The following is a 25308-nucleotide window of genomic DNA, read 5'->3' as shown; positions in this document are numbered from 1 at the left end:
TGTAGCAATTGGGACATCTGCAAGCTCCACTTTGTAAGGTATCCCTACTGGTTTCTGGTATTTTTGTTTCACCTCGTTGTAATCATCTTTACCAAGCACTTGTAGAATCTTTTGAGTCATATCACTTCCACTGTCCAATAGGTAAGGGAGCTTTGCTTTGACTCCATGTTTAGCTGACACCATATTAGAGAATTTTCCTCTCAAATATAAGTTGAATGCACCACATATATCCTTTTTTAGAACAAAACGTCTCTTATCCATTGGCTCACAATCATCCAAAGCACAGATTTTCACAAGCATTATATTGTCACAGAAAGGTTCTGTAATAGGCACAAGATTTGAGTCATCCTGCACCAACAGTTCTTCTCCAGCAGTGTAATCAATTTTCCCAATGTCTGTAATAAGGTAGTCATTGCACAGATTTTCTGTCAACAGCCACAAACCAAACCGCTCATTGGTAGGCTTTATTTTATTACCACAAAGCTGAGAGACACTAAACACTTTGGAAGAAGCCATGTTCACTGTTTCGCTGTTACTATCAAACTGAGCGAATGTCAATTATTCTGGAGTATTTATAGGGATACAGCTAAGGAGAAGGATACTGCGCATGCGCAATGATAACTAGATTTTGTGTGAAGGGAGTTTCTTCCAAGTTTTTCCAAATATCTGAGAGAAACTTAAGTGATTCTATTCTAGGAAATGTATGACCATTGCAGCTTGTCATACCATTGAGTGTAATTACACAAATGTTCTCCCTTCTTCTCCGCATTCCTCTCTAATTTTTTCTTTCCTGCTAAACGAGTGGAGGAGGAGGACAAAGGAGGAGGAGGAGGACAAAGGAGGAGAACGGAGGCTAAGTTTGCAGTGTTTAGACATGCAACTGAATGCATTCATGTATGACTAAAACGCAATTGTGTGTGTGCAGCTATGCATGACTTCGACATGTCTGATCATGTCTGTGTGAAGTCATTAACCTTTGACTATAAATATGAATACTAAGTGACTTAAATGAATAATAAGTGCAATAATCAACATTTACATATATAATTTATTATAATTGAAGAAGAAGAAGAAGAAAAAAGAAACCTAATCCTTTAATTCAAATTGCCACAATTTGAATTAAAGGATTAGGTTTCTTTTTTCTTCTTCTTCTTCTTCAATTATAATAAATTATATATGTAAATGTTGATTATTGCACTTATTATTCATTTAAGTCACTTAGTATTCATATTTATAGTCAAAGGTTAATGACTTCACACAGACATGATCAGACATGTCGAAGTCATGCATAGCTGCACACACGCAATTGCGTTTTAGTCATACATGAATGCATTCAGTTGCATGTCTAAACACTGCAAACTTAGCCTCCGTTCTCCTCCTTTGTCCTCCTCCTCCTCCTTTGTCCTCCTCCTCCACTCGTTTAGCAGGAAAGAAAAAATTAGAGAGGAATGCGGAGAAGAAGGGAGAACATTTGTGTAATTACACTCAATGGTATGACAAGCTGCAATGGTCATACATTTCCTAGAATAGAATCACTTAAGTTTCTCTCAGATATTTGGAAAAACTTGGAAGAAACTCCCTTCACACAAAATCTAGTTATCATTGCGCATGCGCAGTATCCTTCTCCTTAGCTGTATCCCTATAAATACTCCAGAATAATTGACATTCGCTCAGTTTGATAGTAACAGCGAAACAGTGAACATGGCTTCTTCCAAAGTGTTTAGTGTCTCTCAGCTTTGTGGTAATAAAATAAAGCCTACCAATGAGCGGTTTGGTTTGTGGCTGTTGACAGAAAATCTGTGCAATGACTACCTTATTACAGACATTGGGAAAATTGATTACACTGCTGGAGAAGAACTGTTGGTGCAGGATGACTCAAATCTTGTGCCTATTACAGAACCTTTCTGTGACAATATAATGCTTGTGAAAATCTGTGCTTTGGATGATTGTGAGCCAATGGATAAGAGACGTTTTGTTCTAAAAAAGGATATATGTGGTGCATTCAACTTATATTTGAGAGGAAAATTCTCTAATATGGTGTCAGCTAAACATGGAGTCAAAGCAAAGCTCCCTTACCTATTGGACAGTGGAAGTGATATGACTCAAAAGATTCTACAAGTGCTTGGTAAAGATGATTACAACGAGGTGAAACAAAAATACCAGAAACCAGTAGGGATACCTTACAAAGTGGAGCTTGCAGATGTCCCAATTGCTACATTGATAGAAGAACTACCGAGATTATTGGAGCAGCTGAGAAAGGAGCACTTCTATCTACTAGACTTGGACATAACACAGGACTTTGCTGGAATATTTAACAAGAATGGAATGTGTGACTTTCTAACTACAAATCATTGTTTCTGCTTCCAAGGAGAATATAAAGAAGACTATAATGTGATAGTAGATAACAATAAAACTGTTGGGATTGATTGCTTGACTTGGGTTAATAGTAATGTGAGGGTAAAAATTTATAATAAGTTTGTATGTCAAATCACAAGCCCTGGTGTAAATAAGCAGTTAGGTAACCATATTGTAGACTTTATTGCCTGTCCAGATACAAGATTACGGGAAACCTTTACCTCTGATGCAGCTAAAATTCATGGTATTACATGTTTGGAAGCAACAATTTATAACTACAGCATTAGAAATAACTATAGCTCTAATCAATTTGACCCTATTCAAGATTGCTTGTCACTCTTAAATGACAGTAAGAATTATTTCCAAAATGCTCCTATATTTTCTGTATCCTTAGCTAAAATGTGGACTAAACTAACAAACAATTTGAAGAATAGCTGTTGTTTGGTTTTTAACAATCTCTTACAATATGTTTACTGGGGAAATAGCAATACCAAGAAATTGACTGGAGTACAATTAAATCTGCCTACCAATCCACAAAAACGAAATAAAATAATATCCTATGTAATCTCCGCATTTAGCTTTAATCTACTACCTATTAATTATGTGGAAATTTTCGAGGATGCAGACAACAAGGACAATATTAGTTTTATACAAAAGTGTTATATTAAGAGTGGAGAGACTTATTTCTCCAAGTCAACCACAGTTTTCTCTACCATATCTAAAGTTGTTGACCTAGATGAGTTGGGTCTTGTAGCAACAGGTAACTTGATACCACAAGTCTTAAGAAAACGAGCAAACATAACCTGTAAGCTTCTCCCGCACCCTGTTAAAGAGATACAGCCCTTGTCTCCTATCTCAGTGCTATCAGTCAAGAAGCGTAAGCTAGAACTGGATGAAATTGATCTAAAGCAGAGGAAAATTGAGTTTTTTGAAGCCGCGCAGTCATTTAGGAAACAGCATAAGCAGCTAGAAGAATTTGAGGAAGAAATAGAAAATTTGAGAGAGGAACTTGAGCCATATTTCCATTCACATTGGCAAAATTTTGAGCCTAGTGGAGTTTATAATGTGACTGCATTTTCTGTAAATAATAAAGGAAAATTTCCATATGTAGGTGTTTTAGGAGAAAAGGAAGGTTCGAAAAATGTTTACTTTGTAAAGGGCTCCCATAAAAATGTTTTTATAAATGCATACAATGCAATAGAAGACCTTAAGAAAGTGGGTTATTTTGTAATCCCTTACACTGACAAAAAAGAAATTATTTGTCTACCAAGGGAAGAGAAAATTTGTGTAATTACAGTCAATGGTATGTCAAGCTATAATGGTCATACATTTCCTAGAATAGAATCACTTAAGTTTCTGTCAGATGTATGGAAAAACTTGGAAGACACTCCCTTCACACAAAAAGAAGTGGAGCAGTATAATAACATCACAATGCTGGAAATTAAAGGGAAAGTAAAAGTAGGTCAGTGCAAAAGATTAGAGAATCTACAAGAAGGAACAGAATTAGTCATTATTGCAATAAAAGGAGTGTACAATAGAAACAATACTCGGTATATTTTACAGTTTGAAAATCTGGAAGAATTGTATGTGTCAAACTATTGGTTGGAGGAGGAATTTGAGAGCTCTAACATTGATTTGAATTATAAAATTAGAATCAAGCTAGATGTTCTAAAGTATAACCCCAGTAGACATAAGGAAAGAGTTGTATTTTGTATTTAATTTAAGCTATTGTAAATAGTGGAAAATGTGAGCAGAGAAGGTTGTAATCCAATGTGACATCATCCAGGATAAGAGCAGTGATGGGTGGAACCAAGGTCATGTGATAGGGGGAGGAGGAGTGGGGGTCGCTGAAATTGCATCGCCGAAAGCATAGCAAGGTGATTTCTTACCTATATGATTATGCTATTTTTGAACATAAAAAATGGTCACCGAAGTGCGGCTTCATAAACAATTATCTTGTTGGTAATATTCGTACAACGTCAACTTTTCAGAAAAACCCAGACTACAATAAACAATACGAACGTGAAAATTCATTTATGAAAATGGAATGTTTGCCGAAAAATTTCAAACAGTTAGCAAGTGAGGGATTTTATTATGGTATTGATTTTTCAAATTCGAATGGATTTGGTCTTATTTGCAGTGGTTGTCGTATGTAGGCAGACACATCGATCAATAAATACCAATTGAGGGATTTACACATTCAATCATCGCCAAATTGTGATTTTGTTAAAAAAAGTCGTGAAGCAGAAGAAGAAGAAGAAGAAGAAGAAGAAGAAGAAGAAGAAGAAGAAGAAGAAGATGATGATAAAGACATAACCTATTAGCAGTGTGTGTGTGTGTGTGTGTGATAAGTATTCCAGTTGCGCAAAGTTTTAATTAGCAGTTAAGTGTGAAGAACAATAAAGTCATGCACCTAGAGTGGGCTAATCAGTTTTAGGGGACATTAGAAGAACGTTATTTGTATGATAGAAGTATTCAGTTGAAAAAAAGACTGATTGCACAAAGGGATGACAGTGTTTTAATTAGCAGTTAAGTGTGAAGAACAACAAAGACATCCACCTAGAGTGAGCTAATCAGTTTTAGGAGCACATTAGAAGAACTATATTTGTATGATAGAAGTATTCAGTTGAAAAAGACTGATAACATTAGTTTGCTAAATTTGTATGAGAAGAAAACTGACAACAAACAGAAAACTACTGTTGGATTAGAAGAATGTATTTCAAGTCAGTTTGCTAGTTGAGTAAATGGAAAATAAACTTACATTGGTTCCGCTGTTGTTTGGCGCTGCCATAGGCGAGGATTGATCTGCTGACATCGTCGTAGTGTTGTTGGAGTTTCAAACTGATACTAACAGAAGGACACAGTTTTTCGTCATTATATATTATCAACTTGATGAATATAGATGGTAAGAAGTTCAAAGAAAGTATATCTGTTTTGTGCATATGTTGTATGCAAAATTTAGTACAGATGTGCGGAACACTGATAAGGAAACGTTTGCAAATTTCTTAAGGAACGGTCAAAATGTGTGCACCTTGCATGTCTCTGTAACGGACTTAACATCTGCTAGCTGAGTGAAAGATATTAATTTATTCATTGTGCAGTGCACATGCATACTTATATAATTATTGCAACCCCCACATGTTCTGCGTGATAACAAACTGACAGTTGATGGTACCGAGTGGCTCAAAATTATAAAAGCATCGAGCGACATGATATTGCTTGCATTCGATTATAGTGTGACGTTTCATGCACAGTGCAAATGGACAAGCAACAATCCGATAAAGCAGCAGCTGCAGCAACAAGCGAAGAAGCAGTAACACCAGCAAACAACACGTAAGTATAATGAACTATTTTTTTAAATTAATTTACAAACTGTAAAAAATTAGCAACAAGTTTTGCGAGTGTTGTCACGTTTTCATCGGCTGATTGAAAAACAAATATGATTAAAATGTTATACTCTAACAATCAAACTGAAAAAGCGGCAGTAAACAATTTGACTACTTTAATTTCTATTTTGAAAACAATTGTCCAACAACTGCAAACAAATATGCCGGCTGAGGAGGAGGAGGTAATAATTGTGCTTGAAGTGAACTGGAAAAATATACTATCTGATTTATGATCATTCGTGCATTTGCAAATAAATGTAAATTTTGAAAACAATTGTCTTGCTCTAACAACTGCAAACAAATATGGTGGCTGTGGAGGTAATAATTGTGCTTGAAGTAAACTGGAAAAATATACTATCTGATTTATGATCATTGTGCGTTTGCAAATAAATGTACACACACACACACACACACACACACACACAGTCATTTTATTCTATACAATTATCTCATTCTATATGTTTGTTTTTCAGCCTGGTTGAGTCGATAGCGCACGACAAGGAGGTGGAGGTGGAAATGGCAAGTGAGGAATGGTGCGTGGTTGACAGCAGCGAATCGCCGCCGGCAAAACGTGTGCACTTTTCCACAGCATGCGATACGCCAAAACGTGGCGGTTGGGGCCACGGCATTTATTTTGCCGATCAACGACGCGTCATCGCTCAGGGCAGAGGCCGCCAATTTGATGTGGTCGGTGTGAGCGCGGACTCATCATTGCAACAGTCCAGTCGCAATAGTGGTCAGCAAGCTGAAGCATCATCATCATCACTGATTCTGCTAGACGTGACAAACTCATTGCAACCGAGGATCGTGAACGCTACTGCTACTAACATTGACAACGAAGTTGAAAACATTGACCCGCAGGAAACAAGCTCTTCAAAGCGGTAAGACGGCAAAAACCTATTATTACTAATACTACTACTACTACTACTAGCAAAATCGAAAAACTATGGATTATACTATTGAACGAAGTACTAGCATAAATTCGAGTGCAGTTCGCTACAGATTTGTTTTTAGAAAAATATTCATTAATGTTGTTCAAACATTATTGCAAATTTTAAAGCCGAAAGTAATTGAATTAATTGTTGAAGAAAGTGATAATTTTGACAAAAATATTAAATGGTATTTTGTTACAACTGTTCAATTGAAAAAAGTAAATGTTGATAGCGGCAGCAGAGATCAATCGCAACAAGAAGAAATCGTTGAAACCATGACAAACGCATCGTTTTACAGTTATACGTCATTGTTAATTAATCTTGATGAACAATTAGATATTTTGCAAGACCAATTTATTAGTGGTGTAGAGAAAATTGAATCAACGCTTGATAAATTTATTAGGTACGGCAGTGGTTGGTCTGTAGTTAGAATCATTTCATTTGATTTGAATATTACTCGTTACAATCCTTTAGCTGGCGGAAATAGTACATACATTGAAACACCTGATTTTATAAAAGCAAAAAGAGCCGTTATAAATGTAAAAAACACAAATGATAGTAAATGTTTTGTATGGAGTGTACTTAGCTATTTTCATTACAGACGTAGAAATATGAATGTTGACTATCTGATGCAATTTGAAAATAATCTAAATTTGACCGGTATTAAGTTTCCTACTACAGTGCATGACATTAAAAAATTTGAAGTGCAAAATTTAAACATTTCTATAACAGTGATTGCTTAAAATGATGCTGCTAAAAAAAAGTTTTTCCCGTACCGTTGTTCAATTTATAGACAACGCGAACATAAAATCAATCTTCTACTATTGTCAAATGATACAACGCCGAAAAAATGGCATTATGTTCTGATAAACACGTGTCAAGGGTATAACGGATTGTCACGGCTACTGAGTCATCACTTGTCTTTGCATAATGGTCAAGTGTTCATTTGTCCATATTGTTTTAACAAATTTACAACTAACCGGCATGCAAATTGCGATGGAAAAACCAATCTACAAAAACATATGGATTTGTGTTCAACATTTGCAATACAAAGAACAGTACTTCCTAAACAGGGTGAAATGTTAAAGTTTAAAAATTTTTCGTACACACTAAAAAATAAGTACATTGCATTTGCCGATTTTGAAAGTTTTATTGTACCAACAAATAACGGTGAGCTCGATGACGATGAAAATGTTGATGATTTGCTCGGAACTGATATAGGAAATAGCTTTACAAGGAAAACACAAAAACATGTTGCTTGCGGCTATGCGTTTATTATTTTAGACGAATCAGGTGAAATATTCTACGGCCCACGCGTTTATAGAGCTACAAGTGTTGGCGAGAAAATTATTGAACAATTTCTTGATGAGATCATTGCCATAGGTCGAAACTGTTCCATTGATATGCAACAAGAAGTGCCCATGATTGAATTAAATGAAGAACAATTATTAGCTTTTAACAATAGTACAGTATGTTTCTTGTGCAACGATGAATTTAAAGCCAACGAAATTCGTATTAGGCACCATTCTCATACGACTGGCTTGTATCTCGGTGCAACGCACAAGTCATGTAATTTAAATGCAAAAGCACCAAAACTATTAAACTGTTTTTTTCATAATTTTCGCGGATATGATAGTCATTTCATTGTTAAGGCATTAGCAGGACGAAAGGAGAAAATTGATTGTATTGCAAACTCATCGGAAAAATTCCTCACAATTACAATAGATCGAGTACGTTTCCTTGACAGTTTTCAATTCTTAAGCTCAAGTCTACAGTCACTTGTTGCCAATCTTGCAAGTGATACAGAAAACATTGATACTAATTTCAAAGTAATGTGTAAAATATTCAACGATAAAAATCAACAAAAACTTTTACTACGTAAAGGCGTGTACCCGTATCAGTACATAACAGATGCTGAAAAATTTGAAGAACAGCAATTGCCGGCAATTGACTCATTTTACAGTACACTTAGTAATACAGCATTGCAAGTAGACGATTACGAGCATGCACAGAAAGTTTGGCGCGAATTTAACATAAACTCATTGGGTGAATATCATGATCTTTACCTTTTGTCAGATTGCTTACTGCTGGCAGATATTTTTCAAAATTTTAGGACTGTATTTTTTGCAATTTACAAACTGGATGTATCACACTTTGTATCGTTACCGCATTTTTCGTTGAATGCAATGTTATATTTGACTAAAGTACGTTTAGAATTAATTAGCAATGCTGATATGAACTTGCTCATAGAATCTGGTTTACGCGGTGGTCTGTCAGTTATTCCCCACCGTCATGCAGTCGCAAACAATAAATATATGGGCGCAAATTATAACCCAGCTATTGAAAATAGTTTTTTGCTCTATCTTGATTGTACAAGCTTATACGCACATACAATGATTGCCTACAAGCTACCTGAATCAAATTTCAGATTTTTATCACAAGATGAAATTACAGCTTTAGACGATTTTACAAGCATTCACGATGAAGCCGAGACTGGCTATATAATTGAAGCAGACCTGTCCTATCCAGTTAATTTACACGAATTACATAACAGCTTCCCCCTGGCACCATTAAAAGATCAGCCGCCTTACAACCTGTTCTCTCCATATCAAACAGACAACACTGTTGCTCTGCGCAGAGAAGCGGCCGCGCGCCGCCCGTCTCCCGACACAGCCGCCGCCGCCGCCACCGCGTCATCACGTCTTTTAGCCACCCTTTATAATCGTAAACGATATGTACTCCACTATAGAAATTTGAAACTTTATTTAAGCTTGGGCATGAAATTGACTGCTGTACATAGAGTAATCGCTTTTCATCAGTCGTACTGGCTTAAACCGTTTATTGATTTGAATGCGCAACTGAGAAAGGAAGCAAAAAATTCATTTGAACGTACCCTCTTTAAATTTCTTTCAAATAGTCTGTTCGGAAAGTTGATGGAGAATAATAGGAAAAGAATAGATTTTAAGCTAATTACTTGTCAGAAAAAATTGGAAAGTTTGATTGCAAAACCAAGCTGTAAACGATGGATTGTGTTTGACAAAGACATTGTCGCTGTACAAATGTGTAAAACAGAAATAAAATTAGATCGTCCAATTTATGCTGGTTTTTCAATTCTTGATTTGAGTAAATTTACAATGTTCAATTTCCACTACAACATTTTCTTGAAAATGTTCGATCCAAGCTGTGTTAAATTATGCATGAGCGATACAGACTCGTTGCTATATCATATCAAATCGGACGATATCTATGCAGTTATCAAACAAAATCTTCAACATTTTGACACAAGTGCTTATCCTGTCACACATTGTTGTTATAGTCAATTGAACCATGGTGTGCCTGGCACATTTAAAGATGAATTAAAATCTGGCATTATTACCACTTTTTGCGGTCTTCGTGCAAAACTTTACAGTTTTGAATATGTACTAAGCAGTAGTGCTAGTAGCGGCAGTGACAGTAGTAGTAGTAGTAATAGTACTAGTATTAAGGATAGTTCTTATGAAAAATTTAGCAAGCACGCAGCTAAAGGCGTAGCAAGAACAATTATAAACAATAAACTAAGATATGACATGTACATGAAATGCCTGACAGATAGATTAGTTCAACGTGAATGCTTTTCACAATTACGCAGTTATTCACATGATATTTATCAAATATCGTGTGCCAAAGTTGCATTATCACCATTTGACACAAAAAGATACATTGAATCAAACGGTATAGATACGAAAGCGTGGGGTCATTATTTAATAGAAGAGAGAAGAAGAGAAGATATTGATAACAGCAGCAACACGGCTAGCGGGACTGGTGTTACGTCAGATTGATCGCAGCAGTGAGAGTGAAAGAGAGAGAGAGAGCGAGGAGCAAGAAGCTATTAGTGAAACCAGTTCAACAAGCACCGCTCCGACACAGCTCAGTGTCGAACACGAAGAAGAAGAAGGCGGCAGAAACAACATCCGTCTAAAGAAGAAGAAGAAGAAGACGAAGAAAGATCGCTGTTGAAGACATCGGAGCAGTGCTGCAGGTGTGACTGAACTCTAGCAAAAACAATCACACGCGCACGCGCATATTCGTGTAGGGGAGAATGAAACCGCAAATATGTCAGATTTGCAACAGAAAATTGCTCAGGAATTACACCGTCCAGCGCGAAGAAAATTCAACAGACGTAAATATATATTAAAAGGAATAAAAGACCTCATTCAAATTGATTTAATTGAATTGCCAGAATTTGCTAGAGCAAACAATGGCTATCGTTATGTTTTGATTGCAATTAATTGTTTTTCACGTTATGCTTTTGCTGAAACATTAAAAACTAAAACAGGAAAAGAAGTTGAACGAAAATTAGCGCGAATATTAGTGTTAAATAAGGGTATAAAAAATGTGCAAAGCGATTTAGGTCGCGAATTTTACAATAAGGATGTTAAACAACTATTCGATAGGTTGAACATTAATCATTACAGTGTATTTTCTGAAATTAAGGCAGCTTTTGTTGAAAGATTGAACCGAACACTGAAATCACGTTTGTATGAACGACTAACTGCTAACGGCACGCAAAAATGGTTAAACATTTTGCCGGACATTGTTTATCAATATAATAACACTATTCATTCAGCGATTGGCATGACACCGGCCAGTGTTAGACGACGTCATGAAAAGCATTTGATCATGTTACAGTTGAAAAAGACAAAACAATCGCCGCGTACAGTTTATCGACCAAAGTTTGCATTAGGCGACGTAGTGCGAATAAGTAAGTTTCGTCAGGTTTTTGATAAAAGTTTTAGATTAAATTGGTCGCCAGAACTGTTTATAATTCACGGTGTTTTTCCCACACAACCGCCAACCTATGTAATTCGCGATCTTAACAATGAAATCATACAAGGTAGATTTTATAGTGAACAATTGATGAAAACAAACTTAACACCGTCCGAACAAAATACATATTTAGTTGAACGAATAATACGAAAATCAAACAATAAATATCTTGTTAAATGGTTAGGCTTTGATAAAACTAGCTGGATAGATAAGAGTGATATTATTACTCCGTCTGTAAAACAGAAGAAGAAACTGCGTGCAACGCGCAAAAATCATTAAATTTATTTGCATATTGTTTCAGATATGATATAAACATAATGTCAATGGCTATGGATGCGCCACTGTTGTTCTATTTGCTGAATGGTAACGATGCGTGTAGTATTATTAAAAGAATAATTGATCTTTTGTGTACGCTTAAAGCGATGTGTGTAAAACGTGTTGATATTGAAAAATGCTTTCTAGTTGGCTTATGTAAAAAAACATTTTTCAGCGATGTTGTTGTTGTTGTTGATGATGATGATGATAGTAGGTTTCATTTAAGTATATGTTCATATAAAACTTTAAAAGATGCAAGCAGCGTATTTGATGTAGTAGATACTTGTATCTGTGCTCAATTTTCTATGCAACTAAACATACTTTACTCGCAAATTAAATCAATAGACTTTAATGTAGCTGATGTTGATGAAGATGATGATGATGATAAGAAGAAAGAAAAGATATTAATTTATATTTTAGATTATTGCATGTCAATGGCTAATCTTAATTAATGCGTGTGACGCTGGTGCTATACTGTATTATGTGAAAGACACACGCTTTGTAATAATTTACAATTTTTTATAATATTAACACTGTCAACTTTGTCTATGTATTATCACTAGATTTGTCGCCACTTACCTTACTGCAGCTGCTGTCAACTTTGTATGTATATTTTCACCTTTTATGTATGCAGCTGTCAACTAATGTATGTATTTTCAACTTTTTATGTATTGTCAACTTTGTAAGATACACTTGTTTTAGCTGCTGCTGCTAAATTTGTATGTATCTAGTATTTTTAATAAACTGTGAACATTGTATGTGCGTGTTTTCTTCATTCATAATCCGCTTGTAGTATACACACACACACACACACACACACACACACACACACACACATCGGATGTAGCGATGTTAACAGCATAGTTGAACTGTAGACACGCATTTGTAAACAGCAAGCGCGCACGCAGCAAGAGTTATTATTATGACGACAGCAAAAGAGTCAATAGCAATAGTTAACTTTGATAATCTAATTGTAGATACAAAACAAGTGGGCAAAAATTGTCTAGATAGAAAAAAGCATGGTGAGTTTTTGCCAAGTTCAGCTAGAATTCTAATTTGCGGTGCATCAAATTGTGGAAAGACAAATGTACTGCTGAATTTAATATTCGATAAAAATGGATTAAAATTCAAAAACCTATACTTGTTCAGTAAGTCTTTGTATCAGGAAAAATATAAACTATTGGATGTTGTTTTTTCAAAACTCAAGTGTGTAAACTACTATAAATCTGACAATATTGAATGTATACCGCAACCGAATGATATCGACACTCATTCACTGATAATTTTTGACGATTTGAATGTTACACGTGTGCCGCAAATACGTAATTTTTTCACAATGGGCAGACACAAAAGCATAGATTGTGTGTACTTAATTCAAAGCTATGGCGCAATTTCAAAACATCATATCAGAGACAATGCAAATATGCTGATTATTTTTAAAATGGATATGCACAATTTAAAACTAATATTTAGAGATTTTGTTGGAACTGATATGACATTTGTTGCATTCAGAAATCTATGTTCACATGTATGGCAAAGCGGCGGAAATCATAGTTTTATTTCAATTTTCACTGAGTGTAAACCAGATGCTGGTAAATATCGTAATTGTCTTGGTAAGTATATTGATCCAAGTGTGTATAGCAGCACCAATTGACATGTGTCAATTCTCATCATTTGTTGTTGAGCCAGTGTAGGTGAAAGAACTAATTATCGTTCTACTACTACTAGCAATATGCGTAAAATTAAATTAAAAAGAAAAAAACAAAGAGGAGGGCGGCGAGGACGAAGACGAGGACTAGTGCAACGTGATCATCATCATCGTCATACTAGTAAAGTAATTGACAGGATAAAAGGTTTGCGTAAGTCAATTATTAATAAACATAGATCATTAACTAGTATGATTAGGGAAAATGATTCGATTAGACAAAAATCATTAGAACCAATTATCAATCCACTAAAACAATTGAAAGATACACTTGTACAACATGCACACACTAGTAGCAGACTTAAAGAAGAATCAGAGGACGATGAGGAGGAGGAGGAGGAGGAGGAGGAGGAGGAGGATGAGGAGGAGGAGGAGGAGAGGAGGAGGAGGAGAAAGATACGGGCAAGGAAATGGATGTGGATGAGGGTTTGAATAGATCTAATGTAAGTGATATTTTGAATAAAACAACAATAACAGTGGATTTTATTGATGAGTATATACGTGAATTTCATAATGAAAAAATGAATAATTGTATATCTTATGGTATATGTTATGATAGTAAAGTAAATGAATACTATATGGGTGTAAAGGATATTAGTATTGCCAATGGTTATTTAATTATCGACAATAATAATAAGTATCGTTTAACAGTTGGTTTGTGTGAACTTCTATTTAAAAAACAGCCTGACCAGAAACTGTACACAGAACGTGATTTAAGAAAATATCGTAATATATTGCAGCTTACCGCTGCTCATTTAGATAGACGCGGTTATGTAAAGAGAAATACAGGCTATAAATCACAAATTATTCAATCTTTATTTCCATCGAGTAGTAGTAGGAAAAGAAAAAGATCTAGGATTGATGATGCAGCGGCAGCAGCTGTTAGTGGTATGGGTTTTATAAGAAATGAATCTACTAGTCGACAGTATGTCTACTGGGATAATCCAAATGAACTGATAGACAGATTAGATATTCTGCTTTCATCACAGCAGGCGGGAAATAGATCACATTCAGTTGAAATAGCTTCTATTATTGAAGAACTGAAAGAAAGTGGTATTATATTAGGTGGCAATGTTGCTTTTAGTCGTTAGTATGTGTTTAACACTTGACAAGAATAGAGATGTCGGGCAGTAGCGCCGCCACCACTGCAGTGAGTAGTACAATAGATCGATTTGGTAGGACACATCATGTGTTTAATACAACAGCACCATTAGTTTTAAACAGTGGTTGTGAATCAGCAGCAGCAGCAGAAGCAACATCATCATCATTAGTGGCAGCAAGTAGAGAATATTTAGACAGTAAACTACTTGAATTATCATCAAATATATTCAATAAACTTCAGTCTGATCCATTGTCACCGCTAGTTAACAGAGAATACTTGGACAGTAAATTGCTTGAAATATCATCAAATATATTCAATAAACTTCAGTCTGATCCATTGTCACCGCTAGTTAACAGAGAATACTTGGACAGTAAATTGCTTGAAATATCATCAAATATATTCACTAAACTACAGTCTGATCCATTGTGGTCGCCGTCGCTAGTTAACAGAGAATACTTGGATAGTAAATTAAAGGAAGTTTCAACTAGTATAATACAAAAACTACAGTCTGATCAATCATCACCGCTAGTTAACAAAGAATACTTGGACAGTAAATTGCTTGAAATATCAACAAATATATTCACTAAATTGCAAACTGAATCATCTGATTTAGTAGATAGGAAATATTTAGACAGCAAATTACTTGCAATATCAACTAGTATATTCCAAAAACTACAGTCTGATTTAATTACTAAAAAAGTGTTTGAAAGTAAATTGCATTCAATGTCTGATATATTGAAGGAGATAGCACAACAAAAACAGTATTTCGATTCACAATTGAAAACATTGTCTAAATCAATTAGTGATGATATTGAGCTAAAGTATGTTAGTAGATCGTTGTTTGATCAGAAATCAGACGAATTGAAGACATTATGTGAACAACAAAGTAAAAACAATTGTTTAAAACATGTTGATACAGATTTGCTAGAAACTAAATTGAAAGAATTAAAAGACAATCTACTTGCACAAAATAAACTTAACTTTATTAACAGGCAAGATTATAATTTGAAAGTAGTTGATCTAGAATCAACATTCAATATTATGTTGGCTGAGGTGCAAAAGAAACTTGATGAAAAAATTTAGCTTCTCACCAAAAGCTAAAAGATGACATTATGCAGATGATTATGAAAGGTGAAGATTTTCAGAAATATTTAAATGAACAGTTGTTCAACTTTTCATACTATTTGATTGCACAATATGTAAAAAAGAGGTACATCTTTGACATGAGTGAAGCTGTACAACATAATTTGAATTCTGATCAGGTGCAAGAGTTGTTTTTGAAAAGAATGTTCAGTGATAGGCGACCAAGTGATGCAGGAAAAAAAGAAAAAAATATGACTGGGAAATAGATTAGTAGTAGTTTGAGAGTTTAAAGATTTTAAAGATTTTAAATGTGGGGATATTTTTAATATGCAAATTAAGCAGGTGTTAACTGGGGCAGATGTCAGAACACCTGCTACAACAAAGATGGCCGCCGCCGTCGGGGGCACTTCCTGGGTAGGGGAACCTCTTGGTTGGGGACTTTGGTGGGAGATGACAGATGTTTTTGACACCTGCTACAACAAAGATGGCCGTCGCCTCTTCCTATTGGTTGGGGTGGTGGGGGACAAAATTACACTAGGGAAGGGGGACGCCATTTTGAACACGCCCCTTGCTTCCTATTGGCTGGGGGCGGGGCCAAAATGGCTGACTAGGGCAGGGGGGGTGGAGGGGGGCGGGGTCAAAATGGCTGACTAGGGCAGGGGGGGTGGAGGGGGGCGTGGCCACGCCCCTTGATTCCTATTGGCTGGGGGCGGGGCCAAAATGGCCGACTGTGGCAGGGGGGGTGGAGGGGGGAGGCCACACCCCTCGATTTCTATTGGATAGGCACCTCTCTCAAAACACCACTACTTTGGACAAAACACTGGCATATAAAATTGAATAAAGCAAAGTCAGTTCAAGTCAATTTTACAATATACCCTTAACACTCAATGGGAATATTGTACCCTACTCCAACACTGCAAAGTATCTAGGCATGACGCTGGATGCCAAGCTTAGGTGGAAGGAGCATGTGAATAAGAAAAGAGAACAACTTGGCATAAAATTCAAGAAAATGTACTGGCTACTTGGGAGGACATCAAAGTTGTCTAATTATAACAAATTGCTTCTCTACAAGCAGATTCTCAAGCCGGTGTGGACCTACGGAATTCAACTGTGGGGCTGCACCCGACCATCCAATATCGACATCATCCAGCGCTTCCAGAATAAAGTACTCAGAAGTTGTGTAGACGCTCCTTGGTACATCAGGAACTCTGATCACCGCGACCTGGGAGTGGCAACAGTCATCAGTCAAATCCAAAGATTTGCAGAAAAACATGAGAAAAGACTTCATCAGCATGTGAACGTGGAAGCAATCCAGCTGCTCAACGTGCATCGAGTGAGAAGACTACAACCCAGAAAGCCACATGAATTAGTTTAGTGCTAAAGTGTTCAATTGGAAGTGCAAAGGCAGAATACTGTATCCTTTTATGCTAAAAATAATCTTTAATTTAATCCTTGACCAATATAGAAGGCTTAACCAATGGGTTTTACCTTCACAAACAATATTCTTATCAATTTAAGTCAAAATAGAATATCTTATTAGTCTTTAACTAGGTGCTATAAAAATCAAGAAAAAAAATTAGGACAGTTGTTAAGAAGCCTTTGTAACATATAGAATGGTTATGTAAATATTTTTGTGTTAGTTTTATGTTCTAAAATTGTTTAAGTTTGTAAATATTGTAAATTGTTTTATTTTATTATTTCAAGTCATTGAACAGTCACACTGAAAAATATATTTCTCATTGTTTTTATTTTACTTCTGTTAAAATAAAGAAGTCTTTAATTTTAAAAAAAGTATAACTTATTATATTCCAACCTATATTTGATATATGGCATAGAACTATTATAGTGTAATACCAGCCTTAAAGTTGTCACAAGTGTATCGTGTTTGGACTCATCTTGAAAGGAATAATATTTACAGTTTTAGTAATTGGAGTACAAATTGAGTAAAGTTTACAGTTGGAAAAATATATTTTTCAGCACAAGGTGATTCATGGAAGAATCATTAGCTGGCAGGTAGGCAGACCGCAAGGATAGTATATACCTATATATTATTCTTGGGCAGACCGTCCCATTTCTCACACACACACAAACAGGAACTGCGCTTGTGTGTGTGAGTTGTAGGAGGGTCGGCTTAATCATCCAGCGCTCATGGTTCTTTGGATAGAGTATAGTAGTCCAGATAACAGTGGACCTCACTGAACATCCTTCGCAATGCGGTAACGAAAATATTCAGCTATCAACTAGAGATGCTATCTACTAGAAATGAAGGCATTGTTATATCAGGGCTTTTTGGCAATGGCTCCACTAAGAAATCTGATCAGGCTGGTTGGAGACTTCAAATCAACCATACAATCACATTTCATTACATTACATTACATTACCAGGGCTACCAGACATCCTTTTACAGTTGTCGACAATATACTACATCATAATGGAAAAACTAGAACTTTGATATGAAAGTGATGAACTTAACTTCGTTGCAAATAAAATCTATTGGTGTGCAAATCTAAATGTTGCCCTACTTCAATCCTGTGAAAGTGAATACCGGTATGATACTTATTCTGAATTGATGGAATCCACTTGTCCCATTGCGCTTATGATAATTTTAAATGTTACTTTATTAACTCAGTAAGTTCAGAAAGTTATTGCTCAGTCGAATCAGAGCTACGATTAGAAAGATGATTTGGGGATTATCAAGTGGCACTTTTAGTTTTTCACTGAGATTTCTATTCTGTAACATGTAGAAATGCTTGTAGAACATCAATCTGTTAAAATTTTTATGGGAAAGATTTTATGAGGGAAATGAAGTTATTAATTGACATTATTCTTTGTAACTCGGAGCGCCATGATATCTTGGCATCTAAAGCTGCGTTTACACCAAAGTTATTAACAAAATGTTAATAAATTAATCCTTAATAGATTCTTTTAGATTGAACGGAACTTGACAAACACATATGTTCATCATGTGTATAAAAAGTTATGCTCAATCTAATAGAATCTATGTGGATTAAGTTATTAATAACATTTTGTTAATAGCTTTGGTGTTAACGCAGCTTTACTCTGTGACTGCCTAAAGTTTATATTATCAATTTGAATCAACAATTCGCGACCGCAGCTCGGAAAAAGAAGACAATGATTAGCTCATATAATTATATAAATATCGGGGCACCGAGCTTCGCTCGTTAATTTTATTTATTGATAAACAGAAGTGGAGTGACTTACTCTAGATAAGACAGAACACAATATCCTCTAAGATGATCGTGTTTATATTTCACAGCTGTCTATACGTCAGCTTATGAATTTCGGGGATGCGATATTTTGATTTTCCACAGAATCACTCGCTCACTTTTTACTATCCACAGATGATGAAAGTCTCAGATGTTTCAGCCAAGGATGAATTATCCTTTTAATGTCGTTCAGCGAGTTTTCCCAAGGATGAGACCTGGTGCAATCGAATTTTATATCATAAACCTACTATTTTCCAAATTTCGTGAAAATCGTTAGAGCTGTTTTTAAGATCAGTTGAAATTGCTTGCTTAATATAATAGGATAATTATTTTTCAGGTGGATATTGGTTGCTATGGAGATATCTGGATGTTTATCGAAAATATTCATAACAATTAATTATTCAAGATTGTTATTCGAGTGGCTTCTTGGAGCTATCAAGTCTTTTCGGGTTTGATTAAATTTTTTCGGTAAAAGAGTGTGGAGAGAGAATAACTGCATAGAGAAACAATAGCGGAAGTAGATATCCCATGGTAAAGGACGTTTATATATGTCGCAACTTATACTGTTATCTCAAGCCGATTACTGTTGATTATTGTCGAATTTCACTGTTTTGTGAGGGTGAGAGTCTATAAACGGCACAATATGAGAGACTACCAGTGTCACACAGCTTCACGGGAAAGAATTACATGAACTATCGGCTTGAGATAACAGTAAGAGTTGCGACATAAACGCCCTATGCCATGGGATATCAACTTATGCTATTGTGTCTCTATGATAACTGTGAGAATTGTGTTTTAATAATGGAGTGTATTGTGTGTAAATGGAGTAATGTGAAATATTTTTCAACCATGAGAATGAATAAGGTATTTTTTTCATTTTTAATACTCAAAGACTCACCAAAAGTAGGTAACTATAATTGTGGGGACTTTGAACTGGAAAGGATTTTTTTTTGTAACATGTAATATAATTAGAAGAACAATCAGTTGACATTTTTGGAAGTAGAAACTTATTTTTTGATAAAGTGCAAACTTGCAAAAGCATTGGATTGGGTTCCAAAGACTTCATTACAGTAGACTACAGTACAGTAAAGACTACATTAGACTACATTACAGCCTTGAGTCTAGATGTATTTCTACATTACAGACACTCAACTGAACAAAAAATCCATATTTCAACCTTTGGCTAGGAATTCGAAATTTGTCTATTTCGGACGTATTTTTGGTATAATTTAAAAACCATTCCTTAGAACACGTCCAAGGCATCAATTGACCATTTTTACCAAATTTGAAAAACCGTTTTGGCCATGTGGTTTTTAAAAGCGGTGATGAATAGGTCAGTGGTAGGATATTTGGCTTTTATATATTCCATTACATATTCATATTGATTATTCTTTCGGGTTGAAGGTCTAATATATACTTATAAGATATATTGAATAGTTATCTTGGACTTTGGTAGAAATATATTACATTTACATAGAACTCAATTTATTTATTTGAGTTATCTTCATAATTCTATCTATCTTCTTGGACTTTGGTAGAAATATATTACATTTACATAGAACTCAATTTATTTATTTAAGTTATCTTCATAATTCTATCTATCTTCTATCCAATTCTAATAGGTTATCAACCCACCAACCCATCCCTATATTAAATGATAAACCTTTAATCATAATCATATACCTACATGATTAAAAAACAGCAGACATTCAATTTACTAGAACAAATAGTGGAATGCCTTCAAGTTCAGATGTAGGCAACACGCCTAACTTCTTCCTACATTTGTCAACTTGTCTCCTCGACACTGAACTTGTTCCAGTGAGACTGCTTGTCTGAGTGAGAACTTGCTTCTGTGAGACTGCCATTTATAGAGCTACTAGCTTGGACGGAGACTTGTCACTATGAAACTGCTTGTCTCTGTGGGAACTTGTTCCTGTGAGACTGAAATTTATAGAAGTACTTGTATGTTCCTATGAAACTTTGTCTCTGTGACAATAATATCGTTCAAAAGCACTAGCCTACTTGTCTCTGTGAGAACTTGTCTCTGTGAAACATCCCCAATATCTAGTATTTTTATTCAGTAAGGATAACAAACAAAATTTAAAATTTCAACTACTCAGAAAGTGAAAAAAAGAAAGATGCAATATGGGTGTTATTTTCAAGAGTGATCTTGTTTGAAACCTCGCTTTTCAGAAGTGCAGAAGATAGGAGATTGACTTGAATTGAACTTTTTAGATAATCACCACAGTCAATAACTGAATTATAAGGTTTGCTGGATTCTGAAATGAGTACGAGTATTATTATTGATGTTTGATCAATTATTGAAACATTACTTTTTAATGAATAGGTACATAATAACTAGGATAAATGATTGTTATTGGCAATCAATCTTCTTCTTTAAAAGTTGAAATTCTGGTATTCAATTGTCATAGTGTGTGTCTACCACCAACTTTTTTTAAAAACTAAAAATATTGGTGTGTGCAAACAGTAAAAAATATAGGGGCTAGAGAGTAAGCGGAATCTGTAAATTTGTCATCCAGCAAGCATCACCACAACTATTGACAGAATTTAGAGTTGAAAGCATTTCAGTATGCAAGCTACCCAGAATCTGCTGACGTGAACAAATCAACAAGATTTCTTGACTAATTTCCTGATTGGATAACAGTTAGCGAACTTCAAATAATTATTCTGATCTTGCCTTTTCAAGTATAGGATAAGCAGTGGTTCCCTTGGCAGTGGTTTTGCTAGATAAGGACAGTGAGAATCTCATTAATCCATTCATGTGTGTCACTAGTTAGATGACGAGGCATTTGGCTACTAGGAGAGTAATAATCTTCTAAAACACACAATAATTTTAGAATTGCCTTTCCAGCAGATGAAACGTGTCCCATTGATGGTTGTCCTAATACAATTTCTAAATTAGTTTCTATTACCTTCTGGGTGATGGCGGCGTCCACAGGCGACCGCCACGCCTGCGCCAGGTGCCCCTTTGGTTGCGGCGGTAGGCCTCTATAACCTTGGCCGATAGTTCGACCAGCTCATCTGGTGTGGCCGGCTCATCGGGTCCATCTTCTGCAGCACCAGCCACCGGTTGTCCGACTGCCTGTAGTTCTGCTTCTACTAGTTCTCCTTCTTCTACCAGTACTCCTTCTTCCAATAGTTCTCCTTCTTCCACCAGTTCTCCTTCTTCTGCCTCTACTTCCACTACTGCATGTACTCCTGCTTGTACCTGCACTCCTGATTGTGCTTGCATTCCTGATTGTGCCTGCACTCCTAATTGTGCCTGCACTCCTGATTCTGCCTGCACTCCTGATTCTGCCTGCACTCCCGCTTGTGCCTGCACTCCTGCTTGTGCCTGCACTCCTGATTGTGCCTGCACTCCTGATTGTGCCTGCACTCCTGCTTGTGCCTGCACTCCTGCTTGTGCCTGCACTCCTGATTGTGCCTGCACTCCTGATTGTGCCTGCACTCCCGCTTGTGCCTGTACTCCAGGTTGTCCCTGCACTCCTGCTTGTGCTTGCACTCCGGCTTCTGCATGCAACTGAAACAATTACAGTATATTATTTCTTTTTCACACCAATTATTTGATTTTATAGGTAATAATTAATATTCATCACAAAATAGGTAGAATTGGGATGTGAAAATTCAGTAGTGATTATACATTATGTCACACACATCTTTATAAACATGCCTGTGAAAAGTAGAATTTTCACGTTTGGTGTGTGGCTACAGCATTGGCTGAGCAAGTCCAGGATGACTTATACAGAGGCTTCATGGGGTCCTAGTGGCCGCTCAGTACCCATGTCCCTCACACCATCTGGTAATACAGTGGCAACTGTAGTCTTGTGCCACTGGACTCTAGTAGCACCACTCCTTTTCCAACTCCGGTCCTATTCCAGATGGAGAAGTTGAGCAAGATAAGAGTATTTGGAGTTGATGGAGAAATAATCTTTAATTTATATTACAGGGTGGGTGAAATGTCCAAGAACGGCTTATTATCTCATACACAAAGGTAATTTGTTGGTAGGTGAGATTAGGGATCCTAATCAAATTGAAAATACTACTTTACTATGACTTTAAAAATTTTGGATCACTAAGTCTGCCATCTTGGATCCGCCATTTTGAATGTAACTTGATTCTTTTCAATAGGAAGGTGGCCATGTATGATTACAATATGGAATTTCAAGAAAAAAAAAGAATGGCGAAAACCGCACATCAATATCTCAAACCTTTTCGAAGATATTCACATTATTAATTACTACCATTCAAAGTAGAAACGAAGAAAAAAGTATGAGAACAGCTTCGTATGTCATAAAAAATTGTGATTTCAAGGTGAGTGTGATTGAGGATCCTATTCAAATTGAAAATACTACTTTACTGTGAATTTATAAATCTGGTCCAACATCTTAGATCCTCCATTTTGAATGTAACTTTATTTTTTCAAAAAGGAAGGTTGTCATGTGATATATAATTTTGATACTGAATTTCAAGACAATCTCAAACTATTTTGAAGATATAAACCATCTCATTTCTAATTTGCATAGTATTGATTAATATAGTAAATATCTTTGAAACAGTTCAGGATATGGTGCCCCCTGTGGGTTGAGGGAGCTTTGAGTCAATCATCGTACTCAAGAATATGTTAAAACCAGAATTCACCCACAGTATCCATGCTTGTCGTAGAAGGTGACTAAAATGGACCTCAAGGCAACTCCAGAAGTTGCCTTGCCTTCAAACCCACGGGATCTGCCCCATCAGGGCAGTTTCGGAGGGGCAAAAATAAAAACCCAAGAGACCAGAGATGGGCGAAACTCCAGGCATAAATGTGGGTTGAGAGGCTGAGTTGAGGGTGGCCGGGCGTCCTAGAGGCAGTTTGGTGTCTCCTCTCTCAGTGGAAGGACCTACAAAAAGGCCAGGAGTGGAAGTCACGTAGGTCACGGTCAACAATGATGGCCTGACTAATGGTCAGTGACTTGGCGTCCTGGTCACCATTATAACAATATATATATATATATATATATATATATATATATATATATATATTGTCATGATAGTGACAGAACCGTGTCTCAAAAATAATTTAATTATAATTTTTTTTTTAATAAAATACAGTACTTTCAATTATTTTAAATGTTATAAAATATAGTATAATTTAAACAAATTCATTTTCATCTTAAACTGCAGAGCAAGAGAGGAAAACGTTCTATTCAATAAAAATGTCTTAGCAAAGCTTCCACGCCATTGGCTAAGAACTTAATACGAACTCAGCAGTTGCGCTGACAAAATTTTCATTCCTAAAAAAGACTCACTCGCTTCTCGTTCAACTGCGGTATTGACCATGAGTCCAGGTTTACCCAGGAGAGTTAGTTCCATATTTTCTGTAAGTTTCTTTTTCTTTAATTTTCTTTCAAAAATTCATTCTCCTCCTTTCAAACAGTAATATCTCAAATAATAATAATAATAATAACAACAATAATAGAACGTTTTCCTCAACATATTTTTTTTAATAAATTTAAATTCTTAAATGGAATCAATTTCATTTTAGATAATTAAATATAAGCCAACGGTTTCATAAGAAAGGGCGTAATTGTTTAAAGTGGGATTTGTTTTGTTTAATTATCCGTATTACCGATTTTCAACCTTTTGTATCTTTTTAAATATTGTTCAAAATTGATAAGAACTTTGTGTCAATAAAAACTAAATTACTTTTCCAATTCTTACTTCTTCTATTTTCATCCTATTTCAAAAATTCAAACACCTTGTGTGAGTCAAAATTTTTATTATCAAAATTTCCAAGTTTTTGTGTTTTTTCTTTATATAAAAAAAGACACTGGTGGAGGCGTTCCTGTTCCTGTGAGGTAATTGAATGAATTGATCGAAACCCATACGATTTGGAGGAATCTGGGGATTAATTCATTCAATTATCCACAAATTTAAAGATCCTATAATTTTTGGTAGTGTGCTTTACCAAACACTGGTAGAGGCACTAACCACTAAGAAGAATACAATCGATCAGTAGGCCTACTAACGAATTGATTATTTGAATAAATCACATTAATGTGAAGAACATAAATAGATGATGAAATAACACATAACAAAACACTTATAGTCTTTTCGTTAGACTGGTCATTTCTCTTCATTCTTTTATTTGTTACATTTGGTGAAGGCGTCAATCGCCCATCATTCCATTTATTTGTTACAATATATATATATATCTGAATCCTCCATCAACTTCCTAGATGTCAATGTAATCCTTTCCAACTCCAATACCTTATCCACCAATACTTTCACCAAATCTACCCACACTCAACAGTTCCTACACTTTGAGAGTTGCCATCCCTACCACATCAAAAGATCCCTCCCACGTTCCCTCTCAATCCGAGGCCAAAAAATTTGC

The 25308-nt window shown here is 35.7% G+C and overlaps 1 protein-coding gene across 1 annotated transcript in view; it reads right to left on the bottom strand.

Annotated features, from left to right (window-relative positions):
* LOC111062708 (cilia- and flagella-associated protein 91) overlaps positions 1-25308 on the bottom strand; it is a 49232-nt gene that overhangs the window by 17999 nt on the left and 5925 nt on the right. The window contains exons 2-3 of the mRNA XM_039442071.1: positions 21845-22452; positions 5117-5202 (exon numbers count right to left, since the gene is read on the bottom strand). Coding sequence (XP_039298005.1) covers positions 5117-5202; positions 21845-22452 — 694 coding nt within the window. The remainder of the gene's footprint in view (positions 1-5116; positions 5203-21844; positions 22453-25308) is intronic.

This window comes from Nilaparvata lugens, chromosome X, assembly GCF_014356525.2.
Source record: "Nilaparvata lugens isolate BPH chromosome X, ASM1435652v1, whole genome shotgun sequence".
NCBI lineage: Eukaryota > Metazoa > Arthropoda > Insecta > Hemiptera > Delphacidae > Nilaparvata > Nilaparvata lugens.
The sequence above is the reverse complement of the archived record's forward strand: the minus strand, read 5'-3'. Positions and strand labels throughout refer to the sequence as shown.